Source organism: Lepidochelys olivacea (assembly GCF_965140295.1).
Source record: "Lepidochelys olivacea isolate rLepOli2 genome assembly, chromosome: 1".
Taxonomy (NCBI): Eukaryota; Metazoa; Chordata; order Testudines; family Cheloniidae; genus Lepidochelys; species Lepidochelys olivacea.
The window spans coordinates 259521890-259538850 of NC_140411.1; the positions used below are offsets into that span (position 1 = coordinate 259521890).

General features: G+C 50.3%; 1 protein-coding gene across 1 annotated transcript; it reads left to right on the forward strand.

Moving 5' to 3' along the window:
• Positions 1–546: 546 nt before the first annotated feature.
• MAFF (MAF bZIP transcription factor F) lies at positions 547–10353 on the forward strand. Its single transcript, XM_084617971.1, has 3 exons — positions 547–774; positions 6661–6730; positions 7357–10353. The coding sequence occupies exons 2-3, from the start codon at positions 6695–6697 to the stop codon at positions 7768–7770; spliced, it is 450 nt and encodes a 149-aa protein (XP_084474097.1). The 5' UTR covers positions 547–774; positions 6661–6694; the 3' UTR covers positions 7771–10353.
• Positions 10354–16961: the final 6608 nt, after the last annotated feature.

The following is a 16961-nucleotide window of genomic DNA, read 5'->3' on the forward strand; positions in this document are numbered from 1 at the left end:
TTACAAGAAGTCTGGGTGGCAGGGGGAACTATCAATATCCCCAGTTCACAAAGGGGAAACGTGAGAGGCTAAATGGTTTGCCCAAGTGCGACAAGGTGGGTTTGCCCAAGTGCGACAAGGTGAGGTAATGCTGTTAAGTTTCGCTTTTTTTCTTCTTCATGTTGTGGAGTTTCCATTTTGGATGGTAACATTCGATGTCTTCCATTGTTGTATGCAGTGCAGTGCAGCCCTGCTGGTGCCAGGCTATGAGAAAGACAAGGCGGCTGAGGTAATATTGCCCAAACGACAAAGTCAGGACTACCACCTGCATCTTCTGATTCCCAGTGCTATGCTTTAACAGCAACAAAATCATCTCTCCTTAGAAAAGTACACATATCATTATTAATTATTAATGCCAAAAGTCATAATGGTTATTGATACGCAGAAGAACAAAGGGACTTGGCCCTTTAAGATTAATGCCCAGCACCAAGATGGCCGCTTCCTGTCGCTTCCAACGCTTGTGCTGTGCCCTTCGCTAAGATGGGGAGAGAGGGAGGGGAAACAATGATGTCATCGCATGACTGTGTTTTTATGAATGAAAAGAATCCTGTGAGTGAGTAATTCCAGGAAACTCACATTACAACTCAGCAGATCTCAGCCCAGAGCCCAGCTCCTCGCCAGACAACAACTTCAAACAAGCAGGTTACAGAGCATAACCATAAAGAAAAAGGATCTCCAAGGGGATAAAGAAGGGAGGAGAGCACCAACAAAGACTCGAACCAACGCACGCACGCAGTAAGTGAGAACTCTGCTTATCTCTTTCCCAGCCCTCCATAGGAGGGATGTTTACAGTCTTCAAAGAGCTTGGGGTGGTGTGTTTATGTTCCTGGCTGTGTATGTGTGCATCCCACCAGTGTGGGCTTTTTGTTTTCCTTGTGCCCAGAGAAGGATAAAAAGCCTGAATGATACAGCTCTTCTCTGTGGCGCGTTTATTTTAGGAGTGCGTGTGTACAGCTAAAGGGAGGGTTGATGTCAGCTGAAATCAAGGCGGGCGAAAGTGTGGCTGGTGAAGGACATAGTTTTATCAGGTTGGGATATTAGGGGTTTATCTTCAGAGAAGCATGTGGGGAGAGGTGCACTGGAGAGGATCAGAGTGCTCAAAATGCTCAAAAGCACAGAGTGTCTCTGTGAGTGTGCATTCATGTCTGTTTTATACACACCCATTGCTGAGCTTAGACAGCTGTGAAGACAGGAAATCTCTCAATAACAGAGAAGTTACTCATGGCGCAAATTAACTGTGTGTGGGGCATGTATGTGTGTGAGTGAAAGAGAGGTACAACTGAGGCCCTGATCTATTGAGAATCCGCTGGCACATTTAATAAGACTAGAGATGTTAGCCCTTCCTTCTACCCTGGCCAAATCTAGGATTGCCGTCTGTCCAGGTTTTCACAGGATGATCCCTTTTTTAAGGTAGTTGTCCTGGGAAATCGGTATGGGTGCTCAGTACACACTGCCCACTGTCCAGTTTTTTGGGCTCAGGATCATCCCAGATATCCCATTTTTTTGTACCTCAGAGATACACAATCACAGCCAAATGCCACCTGGGGTAAACCACAAGGACCCCATCTTGTGTTCTTTGCTTCGTCTTGAGCTCCCATTGACTTCAGTGGTAGTGTTAGCTATGCAACAGTTGCAAAATTTAGCCCCTAAATTCCCTTTGAGGTTTCGGTTGGATAGATATTGTTCTTTGTTTGCCTTCTGTCCTGAATTATTGTGTAGTACTGCTGTGCACTGTTGAGCAGCTGCTGTGTTTGGGCCCAGAGGTGACTGCATTTCAGTGGCAGGCGGAGTGATCATCCCTGTGTAAACAGCATAGCTTGGAAATGAATTTACAGAGCACTTTGAATTCTTGGGATAAAAGGCGCTAGTTACATTTGCCAGCAGATGCCATACAAGTACCAGGCTTATTTCTTATTCTAAGGATATCTAGGGGGGAAATGACACTGTCACACATGCCAACATGTGATGACTTGTGGGCAAATGCTGCATTTTTAATGACTATCACTGAGTATACATTAAGCACAGGTCATACTTGTGTGGATATGTGTGTACTGTTTCTTTAAATCTCTAGCAGGAAGCCAGGCAGGAAGGGCAGGGGAAAGTTCGAGGCAGAAATTCTATAGGGAAGCAGAGAGAGTAGCTTAGGGTTAATACTTACTTCATGTTCAATGTTAGAATTAAGCGACTCATTATCACATGACAACTATTATATCAGATCCCACACAAATACTTGGAGGTAAGGTTGCTAGGCTGTGAATCCTGCTAATACAAGCCATAAAAAGCAAGGAAATAGCAGTTAAGGCAGTCACACCCTCCCACTTCGCTACACTCATTAGTTCCTCTTCTGAACCTCACGTACCCCCTTCTACCACCCACAGGTCATACACTGGTATCTCCATCCTCCTCCAGTGTTTGGGATGCTGCTTAGCGCCCAACATAATCAACATTGCTGGGATCTGCCTCGACTGAGGTAGGTTGGGGAGGGATTCCCTTTGGAATTCTCCCTCTCCCACAACACTGAATGGAGGTTTCTCCAGGCAGATGCCTCCCTTCAGGTGCAGCTATTGCTCACCCTTCAAAACCTGGTGCAGAGTGAGGGGAAAAGGTCCAGTTTTCCCCTACTAGGACAGTCTAGTGCACCGTCCCAATGGGGAATCACTGCTAGAATTAGATGCTACTCGCAATAGTTTTACCCCATCCCCACACATTTGCCACCATTGCCACCTCCTCCCACGCAGTGTCAACCAGCTTATCTGCCTACTTTTAGTACATCCATCACAATGGTATCGAGGCACCTTTAGGTGCCAGGTCTCTTCTCTCCCCATCAAATCACAGAATTACAACTCTCCCGCCACCTCCAGATGGTAGTAAGGGAAGAGAAGACACTACCTAGGAAACCTCCTTTTCTCTGGGGGGGGACCTTTTTTATTTTTATTTTTTATTGCCTTATCCTAAGACCAGTGGAGCTACATGCGACAATGCTGGGCATGAATCAACAAAGTGAGCCCAGTCTTGTACCCAGTGGAGTCAATGGAAGTTTTGCCCCTGAGTTCAATGGGAGCAGCGTCCAGCTAAGTGGGGTTGCTGCTGGAACCATGAATATTGAAGCATGGGAGTTTGGCAGCTAACTACCTTGGAGGACTAGGCCTGAATTCCCTGTCCCTTGTGTGTGTTAAATCACGCCCCTAAAGCAGGGCAGACAGGAGATAATTTATAGTCATTCCAAGATGTGGGAAAAGTCAGGGACTGAAAAACACTGATCAGCTAAACATGGTGTTTAATGTTCTGCGTTAGCGTGTGAGGCACAATGTAGCTGAGTTAATGCCACTGGGGTACCCAGATAATTGAATTTCCTGATGTGCACGAGGTATCTTAGCTTTAACACCTCACCCAAGCTTCTTAAAGTAGCAGAAGACTGACTCTGGACAGACTCTGATATCCACGAGTGGGGGCCTGCTCCTGGTCTCTGATTCCATCTTCGCCAGATCAGGGAAGTTCTACACCTGTCTCCAACTCCACAGTCTCCTGTCTCTGACAGTGGGCATCTCAAGTTGCGCGTCTCAAGTGACTATTCTTGTGAATCTGAACTAAAGTCCTTTCACTTGTGACAATGGCAGACTGAGCCCGGACGAGCATTTCCGTACTCAGCTGCAATGAACTCAGGTTACATGAGGCTCTGATTTTTTTGTCTTAGTTACTGTAACGTCTTACAGTTTGGCCTCTGCCTCTAACAGTGCCTGCCCCCTCCAGACAATCAAATATTGCACTGTCCACCTCTCCTGTTGCTCTGACCATGTCACCCCATTCATGACCCCCATTTTTAGTGTGTCTCTTATTGTATCTGATGCCAGCTCCTCACCCACATGTCTAGGGGCCCTGCATACTCCACCCCCTGCTTCCAACTCTGCTCTTATTTCCCCTTCGTTCTCCCTCACTCCCTATACTTCTCCCAACCCTTTCTTCCTTAGGGCTCCTTCTCATGCTCTTGTCTCTCCACCTTCCCTTGTTCTGCTCCCTACGGTTGGAGCAGTCTGCCTCTTCTCAACCATCAGGCAGCCTCTCTCTGCCTTCAAGGCCACCTCTTCCAACACCACCTCCTCTTTCTCTTATCACTAGCCCTCACACCCTTGCTTACCTGGTCTGTCGCCCCTGTCCTGTCTAGCTTACACTGGAAGCTCATTGGGACAGAGAACATGTCTTGCTGGGTGAATTCACAGCGCTGTATGGCTGCTGTTTCATGATAATCATGGTCACATTTCAGCCTTGCAATCCTTCCCCTCCCTTCCACCCTGCCGCAGGGGGAGAATTACGAGAAGGGGGCATGTATAGCCTTGGTGACCTTGCTGCTCTCTATGCTGAATCACAGTGAGATGGCTTTTCTCCCTCCCACACTCCTGCTGCCTCCCTCACTCCTGCTCCTCCTCCTCTGGGACTCTCCAGACATGTGATTCACTCAGCCACAGAGCAGAGGAGTCTTTGCCACCTACCTGTTCTGCGCCAGCCTCCAGCATGGGAGGGTGGGGCAGAAAGCATGGGGTGTCCATGAAATGAGGTGATTCCTGGCTCTGACAGTGTTTCGTTTCTTTCCGTGTGTGTTTGAGGATGGGCTTTGTCAGAGCCCCTGGCTTCATGGCTCTGCTCACATTTCACAGGCAGGGCAGGTGGCAAACTTGCGCATGATTGTGCAGGTACATCTGGGCACATCCTTGTTCTGTATTAGACCCATGTGCATGTAGGTGGGACAAAAAAAGTGTCCGTATTTCTAGTGCCTTCTATCCCAAATGCTTTCTAGATAGGGCTCACTCTGCCCCGCCCCCCGAGATGGAAGGTGGCTACTCTGCAGCAGTTTAGGGCAGGTAAAGAGAATGATACCGCTCAGCCAGGTGGAAATCTGGATGGTGTTTCTACATGCAGGCCTACGTGAGCGCCTGTATTTGTATCCTCATGGGGGTGGGGGGGTGTCACAGTCTTACTCTGGTCCCCAGAAGAGGTCCCTGCCTGCCACAGGGCAGTCAGAGCAGCCCCTGAGGGAGCTGTCCCATTCCTGATGTGCCCTGGCAGTTGTTCCTAGCTCAGAACTGCCTCCTCCATTCCCTGTGGCATCTACATGAACCCCTGGGGTGACGTCCTGCTTGCTGCCAGGGCTCCGGTTGGCATTCAGGAGTGAAAGGGACGTGCCTCAGTCCCCTACCACCTCCAGTGCTGGGCCCTTGTGGAGAGTGTTCTCCATGAGCCTGGTTTGCCCAGGTCGTGGGCTCAGTCAAGTATCATGTCTGGGCATGTCTCAGCAGAACAAAGCGAGTGACTCCTTCCCTCTATGGCTGGCCTGTCCGTGGGAAAGACCCGTGGCTCACCTCTGCCAGCTCAGTCCCCAGAGGGTGGGGGAAGACGGCTCAGAAAGACACGTGCACCCTGAATGGCTCTTGAGGGGTACTGGGGAGGCTGAAAGAGCCCTTTGCGCTGCTTGTGACAGGGACTCCTCTGAAATCCTCTAACTCTAGGGCACAGGACTGGGGTATTTCAGACAAGTTTGTAAGTTTTGAATGGCCGCCTGGTCTCCCCCACTCCTCCTGGCCAGACTCAAACACTGATTTTGGGTCCCCGGCTTGGGTCCCCTGGTGCTTGATCTTGTAGTGGGGCTGCCCTTCAGTTTTGTGGGGGCCTGTGCCACAGCAACATGCACAGCTCCCCCAGTGGATCCCTTCTCTTATGCCTGCCCCCGACCCCCAAACCTGCCTTCATCCATCTGCCTCTTGCCTTTGTCCCCGGCCCTCCCTCTCCTACACTCATCTGTGGGGCTCTGTCAATCTGTCAGCAAAGGTCTCCTTCCCAACTCAAGATCCAGGGAGGGAGTTTAATCTCTTCCAGGGCCCACTGAGCCAGACAGGGCAGGCCAGGTGCCTACAGGTGAGAGGGGGGCCTGGAAGAACAGAGTCCCCAGGCAGTTTTATGGGTTATGCCACAACCCTACCAGCCAAACACCCCTTTCCCCGGCCTCCCTGCTGATCTCTGGTCCTGCTGCCTGTGTTGCTTTTACTTTCCCTTTAGCCCTCCTTTCCAGGCAGGGACATTTCAATGACACTCCCACCAGCTGCCTCCCTACCACGTTTCCTGTCAGTCAGGAAACTTCTTGCCCTCCTGCAGTTTCTGGTGAAGGCAGGGCCCATCTATTTCATGGACGGATGGCGTGGGGCAGAGGGGAACCTGTCTATAACCTGCATTGGTGGGTGGGTGGGGGCTCTCAGAGGGAGCCCTGGGTTCTGGTTGCTGCTGGTCATTTGGGGGAAATAAGGGAGAGGAAGGAATTTTGGAATGTTTTGCTTTTAAAATGAAATAACTGATTAATTCAGTGCTGAGTCTCTGCGGTTCCCTAACCCCCATCTCTCTAGCGGGACAGAGGATGCACCCACACCCCCGTGAACATGTCCTTGGGGAAGGGACCAAGTGATTTATGTTCCAGGCTTGTGGGGCTGGGGCAAGAAATGCTGGGGAGCAAAGAAAGGATGTGGGAGGAATTTGTAGGGCCAGGCTGTCTTCTCCCCTCCCCCTACTAACGGAGCCTGAGGCATGAAATGAACAGGGATAGAGGGAAGTGACATGTTGCCTCTGGCTTGTTTGCAGGGTCCTCGTTTGGGGAGCACGACTGCAGGAGACAATGTCTACAGACAGTTTATCGAGCAAGGCCCTGAAGGTACGAGTGAGTTCGCACCAAAGAGCACAGCCAGCATCACCTCCTCTCTCCCTGCTCCCCCATCCCTATTCCCTCCATTCCTCTCTCCTACCCTCAGGAGCAGAGGAAGGGCCCTAAAAGTGGGGGAGACACTGGCACCTGAACCATGGCCCCAACCCCCACACCACCCCTTCCCTGAGGCCCTGCCCCCACGCCGCCCCTTCTCCCCGAAGCCCTGCCCATGCCCCGCCCCTTTTCCCTGAAGCCCCACCCTCACCTTGCCCCTTCTTCCCGAGACCCTGCCCTCACGCCGCCCCTTCTCCCCGAGCCCCTGCCCTCATGCCACCTCTTCTCCCCAAAGCCCTGCCCCCACACTGCGACTTCCCCCAAGGCCTCCTGCGCTGCCTCTCTTCCCCCCCAAGACCTCAGTCCCCTGTTCGCTCCTCTCTGCCCCTCCCCCCATCACTCCCCCTTACAGCCAGTAAAAATGGGGAGGGCATAGCCCTCCCACTTTTAAAAGTGATGGGCCATGGCCCCCTTGTCCCCCCTTCCAGCCCCCCTCCCCACCTTGTGCTCTCTTCTGTTCCCCCACCCCTCCCCCTCTCTCCAATGCACTCTTTGCTCACCCGCTGTCCTCTCGTGGCCAGATCAAGCGCGAGCTGGGGGAGAACACGCCCCACCTGTCGGACGAGGAGCTGATGGGGCTGTCAGTGCGGGAACTGAATCACCACCTGCGGGGCCTCTCCAAGGAGGAGGTGGCGCGGCTGAAGCAACGCCGGCGCACACTGAAGAACCGCGGTTACGCGGCCAGCTGCCGGGTCAAGCGGGTCTGCCAGAAGGAGGAGCTGCAGAAGCAGAAGACGGAGCTGGAGCGGGAGGTGGACAAGCTGGCCCGCGAGAACGCTGCCATGCGCCTGGAGCTGGACGCCCTGCGGGGCAAGTACGAGGCGCTGCAGGGCTTTGCCCGCACAGTCGCTGCCCATGGCTCTGCCGCCAAGGTGGCCACCGCCAGCGTCATCACCATTGTCAAATCTGGCACCAACCAGGCCACATACTCCTAGTGCCCACCCGACCCCTCCACGAACTGCGTCCTCCCTCCATGGCTGGGCCCAGCTCTTTACCCAGAATGGACAGCGGCTGCCCTGGCTTCTCCCACAATCCCTGCAGGAGACAGAATTGACTTGAAGACCTTAAAACAAGTGGTCCCTCGATTTCTCCCCACTGCTCCCATCTTCCTTGAACCAAGCAGTAGTTCAGCCCCCCCCATAACTTGGCAAGCTGGGTGAAAATGTGCCAACAGGAATCTCCTAGCTTAAATATTCCCTCCCTGACCAATTATGTACTGTTATAAAAAGTTTCCTCTTAGCTACTCCTGCTCATCGGTGCCTCCTCCCCCCGTATTTACACAAGGGGCTCAGAGACTGCTCCCATTTGTTATTGGTAGGGGTACAGCTCCCACTGACGCCAAGGTCTGTGAGATTGTGCAGGGGGAGAGAATCAGGAGGCAGGCCAAGGACCTGTTCTGCTTTGTCAAGCACAGAGCAGGGGGTGGGATACCCATCCAGAGAGTAGCCAGGAATTGCCAAAACCCTGCTGCCCTCTTTCCCTAACCCTGGCCCTTCTATTTCAGATTTTCTGTTGTGGCCTCCCGTGAGGGAGATAAACTGCAACCCTCCCTGCCCCCTTGTCAGTTGCATTCCGGGGGTCTTCACTTCCTCAAGCTGCCACAGAAACCCCTGGATCTCCTCCCCACACCTTTTCAGGAAGGCCCCGAAACAACTGCTATTGAGAGCAAATCGCAAAGGCTCTGCTAGCTGAGTTAAGCCTGTCCTCCAGGGATTGGGCATTAAGAGGAGCTAGGGTAGTGCTGGGAGAAAGAGAGGTTGCAGTTTAATGGAGAGGAGGGGGGGGGGGAAGAGAGGACAAGCCTGTGCATGATGGAGAGACAACAGGCTCTCTGTAGCACGTGTCAGGACTGGCTCAGCTCCTGGCCATTACAACTCAGCTCTGGGCTAGACATCAGGGTGATGAGCACACTAGAAATACAAAGACTCAGCTGCAGGGGTGAATTTAAGTTTAGCAGTGGGGCTAAATTTCCAAGATCTCCTGCACGGCAAGGAAGTGAGTTTTGAGAGAGAGAGACCAGGATGGGAAAAAAAGAGGGCGCGAGAGAGAGAGAGAGAGAGAAGGAAAGAGAGGGAGAGTAGAGACACTAGAAAGAGGAACAAAGCAAGTGAGGCAGTTGGATAGCAGCAGCACTAGGTTTGAAATACAGGAGGGAGGAGAGACTGTTTCAATCACGTTTTGTGACCGCAGCATTTAGAAGACCTGAAAAGAACAAAGGAGGCACAGCGCGTTTCGGTCCTGGTTACGTAACTGGGAGCTGGCACAATTGCCAAATGAGCTGCAGAGATAAGCAACGCAGAAGGAAGTTGTAGGATCAATCTGGTTTTTGCTGGGCGGGCTCCATTCATACAAAAACCAGCACAGCCTGAAAAGGCAGATGGAGCCAGTAACCAGTTGAAATGGGTTGGCCGCTCACATTTGATTCTTTAGCTTTAAAGATGGAATTTTAGGGGTGGGGGGAGAGACAGGGGGAGGAGAGCAGTGTCCTTTTATCTCTGCTTACACACATGCTCACACCCTTTCCTTCCAATGGTGACATTTCCTCCATGGCATGGTGGGACTCTTCAAAAGGCCAGCAGGAAGGAAATAAACACAGCTGTAGTGGAGATAAAATTACTAGTTACATGACAGTAGCACCTGGACATCCCCACCAAGACTGGCACCTTGTTGTGCTAGGCACTGTACAAACAGAGGGGGAGCGGGCTCCTGCCCCCAAGAGCGTACCCTCTGGGGGGGAGGGGGGGGAAGGGAGGGAGAAGCAGAGGCACACAGGTGAAGTGACTAGCCCAACGTTACCCAGCAGGTTGGGGGCACGCCTGGGAATTGACAAGCCAAGTCTCCTGACTCCCAGTTCGGTGCCCTTTCCCCGGAGCCAGGCTGGCTCAACCCCTTAGTTGAGGGAAAGCGGGAAGGTGGAGAGCCCAGGTGGTGGCTCAGGGAGCAGGGGATAGTTCCCCGCTCCCTACCAGTCACGGGCACCTTTTCCAGTATCATTCAAATAGGAGCTTGGGCACAGGAAGGAGGCGGATTCATAAATAAACACAGACAGCATAGAGGTCAGTAAAGGTAATGCCAGGCAGTCGCCATTCTGGCATCTGCTAGGTTAGGTAATTAACCCCTTCATTTCCCCCACATCGGGTTGGTGGTCCCTGCAGCTTGCCCTGCCACCCACCACAGTGCCGCAGCCAGCTCCAGAGAGGTGTGGCCAAACTTTCCCCTCCCCGCCTCAGTGTACTTTGTGAGAGGTTCCATGGTTAGCCTCTCCCTTCCCCTTCCCCACCTTTGGTTTATTTATTGCACGAATGTAAGTTATTTTCACGTCCTCTTTGCCATTCCGCCTCTCGGCACAGCCAGGATGTTGGTACAGAGCCGTACTTTATATTTTATATATGCAAATCACATTTTATCTTATACTTATATAGAGCAAAAAAAAGGTATTTATTTTCTGACGTACAGTAAGTGATCTACCCGACTCCTCTGTATTTTGTAACTTTACAAATAAAGCAAGTTTTTTTCCACAGCGAGGGTGTGAGTTTATTAAGCTGTAGAACAGATCTCTGGCCTTATCAAACTGAATAAGTATTGCCAGCTCTTGTGGTACTCTCGGTTGGCTGTTTTTCGCAAAGCCCTGCTTGTTGGAGTCAAGAGCTTGCATGGCAGATATCATTTTCATTAAAGAAGTTACTAGCCCTGCCAGTTGGCCAGAAAAGATTTGGTACATGAACCAGCTGCACCCAAAGTGCTCAGAACCTAGAAGGTGAATAAAAAGAACTTGGGTTCTGTGCAATCACATGATTTGGGGGTCTGAGGTCTTTTAAAACACTTGGGTTGTAGATACTAGTGAATGTGGATCCTCGTGGCAGGAGTCAGAGTGACTGGCCTCAGGGTGGACTTCACTTTTATACACAGGACAGGTCCAACATGGGAGGCAGCAACACAAATGCACACAATGCCTAGACAACATGTCTCAGCCCTAAGGTTACCACCTGGCTGGTATTCAACCAGCCTGGTCATTTTTTTTTTTTTATGGATTTGCCATTTCCCAGAAAAATAATTTAATCTGTCTTTTTTTTTTTTTTTAATGTGGGTCTAAAGATTTGCATTATCATTGCAATACACTGGGATAGCTGTTAAAAGTTTCTGTGTCTGGCTAAAGATGCGGCAGTGTTCCCACCTCTGCAGTTTAAGTCATAACAGATCAAAACTGGTGAAAATACAGCAGCTGTCTGCCCATCAACATGCAAGCATGCCGCACGTGTGTGCGAGAGAGGGTTTGAGTCACGTGAGAGTGAGGAGACTGGTATGTTATCAATCTCTCCAGACCAGCGGTTCTCAACCCATGTGGCCCAATTAGCTCAATGCTGCGGCCCAGCTGTGTGGTGGGTCTGGGTTCCCAGCTGCCTGATCGCCCAGCGTGGCGGGGGTCCAGGGCTGCCAGCCGTCCCAGGGTGTCCAAGGTCTGGGGCTGCCGCCCGACCCTGTACAGTTTGGGGTTTGAGGTCCAGAGCTGCTGGCCAGCCCTGCTGTGTCTGGGGGCTGCCCCGCGGGGTTGGGGCTGCTGGCTGGCCCTGTGGGGTCAAGGTCCAGCCTGCCACCCGGCCCCACAGAGAGGGACTGGGTCCCTGCCACCGTGCCCAGGGCTCCACTCTGGGCCCCACTCTGTGGAGGGGTCTCTGGGCGGGAGGCGCTGGGCATAGGGGTCCACCTGTGAGGGGAGGAGTGCACTGTGGTTCTCAACCTGAGGTCCAGCGGCCCACAATGTTAAATGTGTTAAGAACCACTGCTCTACACACTGTAAGTGGCAGCTGAAGCGGGATGAGGGCATGTTGCAGAGTTACCTTGGGGATTGGGGTTGCGGCAGGCTTGCCTTTTGTGTGTGGATGGGGGGAGGGGGTGCCTTTTTTAATTTAAAAGTGGTAACCCTACTCAGCCCTGTCCTGCAGCAGCCACCCCTAGGGGCAAGACGACAATTTGGGCTCCTTGCCCCATTCAGTGCCCTTGCCTTCCTGCTGATTGTGCCAATGAAGGGGGCAATTAGTGCCAAGGGCTGCCAGGGTTCTCATCCTGCTAGGGATAGGCTGGAGCCTGATTGCAGCTAGGTAGCCTCTGGAAAATACAATCAGGTCGCAACAACTTTCAGTAGTTTTTGAGGTGGAAGGATCTGGATACTAAGACCATTGGCTGGTGTACATAGAGTCATGGGGGCTGCAGGGAGGGAAACACTGTGGGGTCCATTCTGCTGCCTATACAGGAGCCTTGCAGCCAGGAGACTACACTGCCTTACTAATTGACTAAAGAGTGGGCGGTGGGGATGGGAGAGGGCCCTTCCTGATGGGGAACCTACAAGGAGCTAGGAGGCCCCTGTGGCGGGAATGCAGCAGGAAAAGCAGGTCCAGGATGGAATTCCAGGAATGTTACCTAGAGGTCAATGACTGCTTGGTAGTAGGTCCTACCTGTTCCACATTCCACAGAGCTGCCGTCACCACAGGAAAACAAGGATCCTCTCAACCTACATGGACAAACATGTGATGACTTTTGCTTGCCAGAGCCCAGGTGGGATGGATTACTACAGAGCTTTGCAATGTGCACAGGTAAGTTCCCAGCCTCCAGGCAATGTTGAATCCATACACCTGTTCTGCATTTGACATCCAGTCTCCATCTGCTTCCCACTGCAGCAGCCTCTAGTGCACTCCTGCCAGAATTCATGTTCTCAGCCCCCACCAGCCTACCAGGATCCCTCCTCTAGTGTCGTCTCACTATTGGTTGGGGCTGCTCCAATAAGTAGCATCTTGTTTCTTTGGGGATGCATCCATATGAAGTAGAGAGGGGGCCCCCTGTAACCCAGCTACCACATTTATCACCAATTTCACGCTGGCTAGAAGCGCATGGCAAAAATACATCAGTAAGCCTATAACCAGAGCGCATAGGATTTTAAACTAAACTCAGTTAACCTACTGTAATATGTTGCACTTATATTTCCCTTTTCCCATAAACAGATAATCTCAAAGCGTTTCGCATTATCATCCATTGTACGAACAGGGAAATGGAGGCATCGGAAGGTTAAGAACTATGTTTCCACATAGAAGTGTAGGACTGGAAGGGCTCTTGAGATGTCATCTAATCCAGTCCCCTGCACTCAGGGCAGGACTAGAAGTACTATCTAGAGAAACCATGATTTGAGGACTTCAATAGCTCAGACATAGGTTAGAGGTTTCTCACAGGAGTGGGTGGGTGAGATTCTGTGGCCTGCATTGTGCAGGAGGTCAGACTAGACGATCATAATGGTCCCTTCTGACCTTAAAGTCTATGATTCTATGAAGTCACCATTAAATATATTGCAAGCAACAAAGAGAAACTGAGCGATTCATACCTAATCTCCTCATACTTATACACAACTAGAAAATATTCCCATTAGGTTTGATTTGGTTTTTAATGCAGAGAAGACCTGCAGAAGGAATCAATCAGCTGTTTGTGATACCTTACAGACCATGCAGGCTAGAGATAGTATTTAATAAGGTTAATGAAAAGGGAGAGGCAGGTTAGAGCTGAAGTATTGTTACTCCTGTGAAGCCACAGTTATAGAGGATTAATTTAATAACTACACCTAATGTTGCTTGGTACCTGAATTTAATTAAGGGCCAAACTCTGCTCACAGTTATATGAGTGCATATCTGGAGTAAGTGCATGGGGATCAGTCCTTATCTACAAGGATGTGCCTGAGAGCAGACTTTGGCTGTACGTGAAAATGGCTGTAGGGATTGGACCATGTATCTGCACTAATCATATGCGTCTCAAGGGCAAAGAGAGGTCTGGCCTCTGGTATAGCATAGAAAGCTGGGTGCCGCCTAAAGATCCCACCCTTGGCATGCCCCTCACAAGGGGCTTTCACACAATCCTCCCCTCCCCCAGAGACACACATTACCCCACAGGGGGTAAGGAGGAGGCAGGGCCATGGATCTGACCCCCCACTGTGCCAGCCTCCCTGGAGTGTAATCCAGCTCACTGCTACCTCTGGGACAGTGCTGCACCTCTGCACCGCCCCCCATAGGGCCCAGTGCCTTGAAGGCACGATGGAGCCCTTGGTACATAAGCAATTTGACAGCAGCTACCTGCCTGAGGACAGTAAGATGCTGTATTCTAGACCATCCCTGACAGGCGTTTGTCTAACCTGCTCTTAAAAATCTCCAATGACAGAGATTTCACGGTCTCCCTAGGCAATTTATTCCAGTGCTTAACCACCCTGACAGTTAGGAAGTTTTTCCTAATGTCCAAACTAAACCACTCTTGCTCCAATTTAAGCCCATTGCTTCTTGTCCTATCCTCAGAGGTTAAGAAGAACAATTTTTCACCCTCCTCCTTGTAACCACCTTTTATGTACTTGAAAACTGTTATGTCCCCTCTCAGTCTTCTCTTCTCCAGACTAAATAAACCCAGTTTTTTCAATCTTCCCTCATAGGTCATGTTTTCTAGACCTTTAACCATTTTTGTTGCTCCTCTCTGGACCTTCTCCAACTTGTCCACATCTTTCCTTGGACACAAAACTCCAGTTGAAGCCTAATCAGTGTGGAGTACAGCAAAATAATTACTTCTCATGTCTTGCTTACAACACTCCTGCTAATACATCCCAGAATGTTTACTTTTTTTTTTGCAACAATGTTACACTGTTCACTCATATTTAGCTTGTGATTCACTTTGCCCCCCAGATCCCTTTCCACAGTACTCCTTCCTATGCAGTCATTTCCCATTTTGTATGTGTGCAACTGATTGTTTCTTCCTAAGTGCAGTACTTTGCATTTGTCCTTATTGAATTTCATCCTATTTACTTCAGATCATTTCTCCAGTTTGTCCAGATCATTTTGAATTTCAATCCTATCCTCAAAAGCACTTGCAATCCCTCGCAGCTTGGTATTGGCTGCAAACTTGTTAAGTGTACTCTCTATGCCATTATCTAAATCACTGATGAAGATATTGAACAGAAGTGGACCCAGGACCAATCCCTGCAGGACCCCACTCGATATGCCCTTCCAGCTTGCACCCACCTTATAGTAAGCCTCATCTAGGTTGTATTTCCCTAGTTTGTTTATAAGGTCATGCAAGACAGTACCAAAAGCCTTACTAAAGTCAAGATATACCACATCTACCACTTCCCCCCTATCCACAAGGCTCATTACCCTGTCAAAGAAAATTATTAGGTTGGTTTGACATGATTTGTTCTTGACAAATCCATGCCAACATGTTCACTGATTTTGGGAGCCAGGTCTGGCAGCATGATTCTCAGAAGGGCTGACCTCCTGCAGCCCCCAATGCCTTAAATAGGACCTGTGGGTGCTCAGGATATCTGAAAATCAGATTCCACCTGTTTCACATTGGGCACCCAAAATTAGGGTCCATTTCTATTCCAAATGATTTGCCCAAGGAAACACCAGTCCCAGTGGCAGAGCCAGGAATAGAAAGCAGGTCTTCTACCATCCAGCCCTGTGCTCAGCTTGTTGAGGTACCGCTACTCTTCAGCACTTGTGTTTAGACACACACACATCCCCATCACATCTGGGTGCTGCCAGGAGGAAGCGGAGATGGATGGATGCAGAGAGTGGTGAAGAGCTTTTGTCTTATGAAAGAGACTGACAGGATAGGAACTACTGACTGAGGCCATATCTACATCAGAGAGCTTACAGCTGTACCCCTGCAGCTGCGCCACTGTAAGATTGCTCGTGTAGCTGCTCTATGCTGGCAGGAGACAGCTCTCCTGTTGACATAATAAAATCACCTCCATGAGTGGTGGTAGCAGCTCTCCTGTCACCATAGCACTGTTCACACCGGTGCTTCTGCCAGTGTAACTTATGTCGCCTGGGGTGTGGTTTTTTCACAACCCCAGAGCAACACAAGTTACACCGACAAAAGCGGGAGCGTAGACATGGCCTGAGTGGCTCAGGCCACTGCAAGGGGCAAAAAAGAGGTCACAAGATCAGCGCAGGGAATGAAGGGGGGAAATGGAGGGGGAGGGGTGACTCCACACACCATGAGGCAGAGGCAGTTTAAGTACAATCTATATTATCTATATATTTTTATTTGTCATTGTATTTGCTTGTTTCTGCAGAGTATTATAACATCACGAAGACCAAAATAGAGAGCGGCTTGTTGCTGAGCTCACATCAGTTATACACGATAAGTACAAAACTAGGTGACTCTGTCTTATTTATCATACATTTTCCCCCCAGCCATTTATATACAAAGAACTACTCTATATGGAAAAATAATAAACAAATCCCATGGGTATGTTACATGGTAAAAAAGGGAAGGGGAGAGAGAGCAGGAGAGGGAGAGGGCAGCATTGAGGGCCTACTGATGGGGCTGTCCTGGGTGCTAGGGTTCTGGGCTACCATTAGCTGGATACATGTGATCACTGGGCCAATTAGCCTAGACCTCCAGCACTGAGTTTTATTGAATATTGTTTCTTATTAGCCAGCCAGTCATTGTCACGTTCCGTCACTTGCCCATCTTGAAGGAGAGCAGCAAGCTTTGCAGAGAGGTTTTCGTATAGTGCTAAAAACAGATATATGGCAGCTGGCTGTGAGGTGGCTCAATTGTCTACCAAATTCCTCGTTTTTTTCCAAAGGCGGCTAGTCCCAAAAGTGTTATACTTTAAACCACTAAGCACAGGAAGCTTCAAGAATATCCAGATCCTAAACACAGCATATGCAGCATCCGCTTTAAAATAAAACGAAATAAAAAACCACCTGTCCCCAAAGCTGGAACATCTCAGGGTCAAGGGCACCCCCCCAGGCCACTCCAAACTTCAGCCACCTCCTTCCACCCAAGGGATGGACATCAAGAGACTCACCACAAATAAATTAAAGTGGGATGGGGGGTTGGGGACATGTGGCAGCTGGAAAAAGAGGGACCGGACAGCCCCGCAGAAACAGAGGCGGGGATGTGTGCGCCCAAAAAAGAGTTAATATAAAATAAGTAAGGAGAGAGATGAGGGGTGGCTGTGAAGTGAAGGTCGTTGGAAAGAAGGCCTGTGTGAACTTCAGCCCTGCATGACAGTAGGATTGCAGGTGGAGAAAGGCCTGAAAATTAGTGCGTGTTTTGTTTCAGTTTAGCAATGACTGATTTTTTTTTTTTA